At 49.7% G+C, this 4,182-nt stretch overlaps 1 protein-coding gene across 1 annotated transcript in view; it reads left to right on the top strand.

The window, feature by feature from the left end:
- Nucleotide 1: 1 nt before the first annotated feature.
- Nucleotides 2-4,182, top strand: part of KARS (lysyl-tRNA synthetase) — a gene marked incomplete at its 5' end in the record, with an annotated part of 13,598 nt that continues 9,417 nt past the window's right edge. Inside the window, 6 exons of the mRNA XM_019505232.1 lie at nt 2-15; nt 509-659; nt 1,460-1,625; nt 3,077-3,170; nt 3,407-3,593; nt 3,781-3,906. Of these exons, the coding sequence (XP_019360777.1) occupies nt 2-15; nt 509-659; nt 1,460-1,625; nt 3,077-3,170; nt 3,407-3,593; nt 3,781-3,906 (738 nt within the window). The remainder of the gene's footprint in view (nt 16-508; nt 660-1,459; nt 1,626-3,076; nt 3,171-3,406; nt 3,594-3,780; nt 3,907-4,182) is intronic.

Raw genomic sequence — 4,182 nt, 5'->3', positions numbered from 1 at the left:
CTACGGCCACAGCAGGTCGGTGCCCCCGGCCCGGCGCGGGAGGGTGCTGCTCCCTGCGGGGGGTCGGTTGGGCCGAGGTCCGGGGCGGCGGAGCTGGGCGGCGTCCCCGGGAGACGCGGGCACCGGCCTCGGCGCCTCTCGCGCGGGAAGAGCCCGGTGCCGCAAGCACACGTTGAAGTGCCCGGGCCGTGCGGCCTGGGGCTCTCCGCCCTCGGGCTCTCTTCCCGCGGGGGAGCCCCAGTCGCGGCCTCGGCTGCGCGCTTGCACTTACAAGCGCGGCAGGCTTATTTTGTCTTTTCCCCTGAGTTGTGAAAAGGGGCTAATGCCTCTTCTGTTGGAGGAGACTGGCGAGAAGTAACTGTCAAGAGAAGGGTGAGATGCTGCTGGGGGCTTGAGGCTGATGCAGGCAGTGCCTGGTCACTGTTCCCTAGAGAGTCTCCTGTGAAGCCCAGCAGAGGTAGGTTTATTTTGAAAAGGCTTCAGCTAAGTGTTTTGTTTCCTTTCGCAGTGAGCTGAAGAGACGGTTGAAGGCAGAGAGGAAAGTAGCTGAGAAGGAAGCAAAGCAAAATGAGCAAAGTGAAAAGCAGCCAAACAAGCCTGCCTCGGCCCCAGGCTCTGAGAATGGCCTGGGCGCTGATGAGGAAAGCCTGGATCCGAATGTGAGTTGCTCATCTGTTGTAGCTGTGAGAATCAATCTTGCTGCTTCCTACTTGATTTCTAATCGTGCTGTGTTTGGAGAATCAGAGTGGTAACGAGCTATGACTCTGCTCCTGTTTCTCTTCCAGGAGCTGTTTCAGATGAGTGTTTGGTTTACCAGCTCGCTGTTGAGGAAGGAAGTAACTTTCAGTGTTAGAGATTTTTGCCTGTTAATGGCTCCCCGTTTTGAAGCATAAAAAAAAAAAAATTCCATTTGTACAGATGGCTGGAAAATCCAGGTTAATACTGATAATTCCAGCTGAATGAGAGATCTGATCCCTGGGTGAAGTGCACAGCTCCTCTTTTACCTTGGAGAAACTGGTGCCGGGATGGGATTTATCTCAAAGAAGGAGTGTTGAGCGGTGTTTCAGTAAGGTCTTGTTTCGGCTGTGGACGATGAAAGCGCAAGTATCTTATAAAACCAAGGTCCCTAATATTTCTGTAGAAAGTGGCTTGATGGAGAGAGTACTAGGAGAATTTGATTGGTAACTATGTAAAGCCACAAAACTCCTTTTTGCAGCATCGTGCTGCTTATCCTATTAATTTAGGCTCTAGCTGTGCCTTCAGCCTTTCTCTGAAGATACTGCCAAACAAATTTCCTCTTTAGGTGGACAAGTCTTCATTACCTCAGGTGGTGACTAATTTTTGTGATCAAATACACCCACGGAAATCAAATAGGCTGCTTTTTTTTGTAGTTTATGAATTGCAAAATTCCTTCAGTCTTTAACAAATGTGTTTGGTCCTTGTTTATATCTGATGACAGCAATATTACAAGATTCGCAGCCAGGCAATCCAGCAGCTGAAAGGCACGCATGAAGATCCTTATCCACACAAGTTCCATGTAGAGATCTCTCTCACAGACTTCATAGAAAGGTACAGCCATCTGCAGGCAGGGGATCACCTGACGGACATCACGGTAACGGTGGCAGGTAAGACTTTCTTGGGACTTGTTCTTGGAGACTCATGTGGATATCTCCACAACTCTGGACTGTGCACTTTGCTTCCCCGTGGTCTTAGGGATGTAGCAGGTTTGGACTGTATTAAGGGTTAAGCGTTTGAAGTTCAAGGGTATTGCTTCAGAGCACCTGACAACAGAGACCTGGTCTTGGGTGAGGAGCTATAAGGCCCCTATGTTTCATAGTTTCATAGTTTCTAGGGTTGGAAGGGACCTGAGCAGATCATCTAGTCCGACCCCCTGCCATGGCAGGAAGAGCACTGGGGTCAAATGACCCCAGTAAGGTGGTCATCCAACCTCCTCTTAAAAACCCCCAGGGTGGGAGCCTGCACCACCTCACTTGGAAGCTGGTTCCAGACTCTAGCTGCCCTGACCGTGAAGTAGTGCCTCCTGATGTCCAACTTAAACCTTCCGTCCGCCAGCTTGTGACCATTGTTCCTGGTCACTCCTTGCGGCGCTCGGGGGAACAGGGACTCCCCCAGCGCCTGCTGATCCCCCCTAACCAGTTTATAACAGGCCACAAGATCCCCCCTCAGCCTTCTCTTTTGAAGGCTGAACAGGTTCAGGTCCCGCAACCTTTCCTCATAGGACCTACCCTGCTGTCCCTTGATCATACGAGTGGCCCTCCTCTGGACCCTCTCGATGCTGTCCACATCCCTCTTAAAGTGCGGCGCCCAGAACTGGACGCAGTACTCCAGCTGCGGCCTGACCAGTGCCGCATAGAGGGGGAGGATCACCTCCTTGGACCTGCTCGAGATGCATCTGTGGATGCACGACAAGGTGCAGTTGGCCTTCCTAGCCGCCTCCCCACATTGCCGACTCATGTTCATCTTGGAGTCAATAATGACTCCCAGATCCTTTTCCGCCTCCGTGCTGACAAGAGGGGAGTTCCCCAGCCTGTATGTGTGGTGCCGATTGTTCCTCCCCAGGTGCATCACCTTACACTTGTCCGTGTTAAACCCCATCCTGTTCTCCTCTGCCCATCCTTGTAACCTATCTAGGTCTAACTGTAGCCTGTTGCTCCCCTCAATTGTGCCCACATCCCCCCACATCTTAGTGTCATCAGCAAACTTGAACAGGGTGCTTTGCACCCCCTCGTCCAAATCACTGATGAAGATATTGAACAGTGCAGGCCCAAGGACCGAGCCCTGTGGGACCCCACTTCCCACGTCCTTCCAGGTCGAGAAGGACCCATCCGCTACCACCCTCTGGGTGCGACTCTCTAACCAGTTGGCGACCCATTGGACTGTAATGTTTAAGAACTTTTGTAAAATGGGTTAACACTGAGACCTCAGTTATCTTAGTCCTCTTGCCAAGCAACCGGTGAGCTTAGAAGCAATGCCTGTGGTTGTGATTATGCTGTGCCGTGGCTTTGCCATGGTATTGAGGATGCTGATTTTGACTTTTTAACCTTTGGGCTTTTAGGTCGAATTCATGCAAAACGAGCTTCTGGAGGGAAACTCATCTTTTATGATCTTCGCGGAGAGGGAGTCAAGTTGCAAGTCATGGCAAATTCCAGGTAGGTAAGAATGTTATAATTGCGTTTTAAATGGGGGGAGCAGGTCTGAAAAAGGACACCTCTTCAGCTAGTCTGTGAGCTTCCAAATTTATAGTTGGGTGGTGTAGAACTCAATGGAGTACTTTCTGGTTCCTGGGTTAGCCACTAAGTATTTTGGAAGGTGGAGAGCCTTGATGAGCAAAGCTGAGGTTGTGGATCGTGGAACAGATTTGCATAAATTTGTTAAATAATTGCAGGTTCTACAAATCCGAGGAAGAATACGTCCGTGTTAATAACAAATTGCGTCGTGGGGACATCATTGGGGTTCAGGGGAATCCCGGCAAGACGAAAAAAGGGGAGCTCAGTATTATTCCTTATGAAATCACCCTCTTGTCTCCCTGCCTGCACATGTTGCCTCACCTTCACTTCGGGCTCAAAGACAAGGTAACTCCCCCACCCCACTCCCATCTACCACTTTTGGTGTTAGAGCTAAATTGGTAGCTGAGACATGGGTCTGAATTTATGACCCTTTTGTCTTCATGTGGTGTGAAGGCTTATCAGTTTTTAATATTTCCCCATTTGAACTTTAAGTTTAACCTGCATTATTCTAAAATTATTTGTCCTTTTTTAGGAAACTAGATATCGTCAGCGATACTTGGATTTAATCCTGAATGACTTTGTGAGGCAGAAGTTCATAACCCGTGCAAAGATCATCACATACCTTCGGAGCTTCCTGGATGAATTGGGCTTTCTTGAGGTAAGGCTGGGTAATATATTTCTTGCTGTGTACTGCACACTTAGACCTTCAAGTCTGAACATACATGCTATCCCGCCCTCTACCCAGGGCCATGTTCTATATATGTATGTAAGTGCGAGGAGCGTACATTTTTACTTTGACACATGTACATTGTTGGCTTTGTGCAGAGGAGCTGTAAAAGGCAAAGTGTGTAAAGAAGTAATAGTTCACCTTTTTAGTCTGCTACACTTTTGGAGCCAGGGCAATCGGGGGGGGGGGGGGGGGGGGTGGGGAGGG

This window comes from Gavialis gangeticus, unplaced genomic scaffold (genome assembly GCF_001723915.1).
Source record: "Gavialis gangeticus isolate Ggan-Ray unplaced genomic scaffold, GavGan_comp1, whole genome shotgun sequence".
Lineage (NCBI taxonomy): Eukaryota > Metazoa > Chordata > Crocodylia > Gavialidae > Gavialis > Gavialis gangeticus.
Note: the sequence above shows the minus strand (reverse complement) of the source record. Positions and strands in the feature narration are given on the sequence as shown.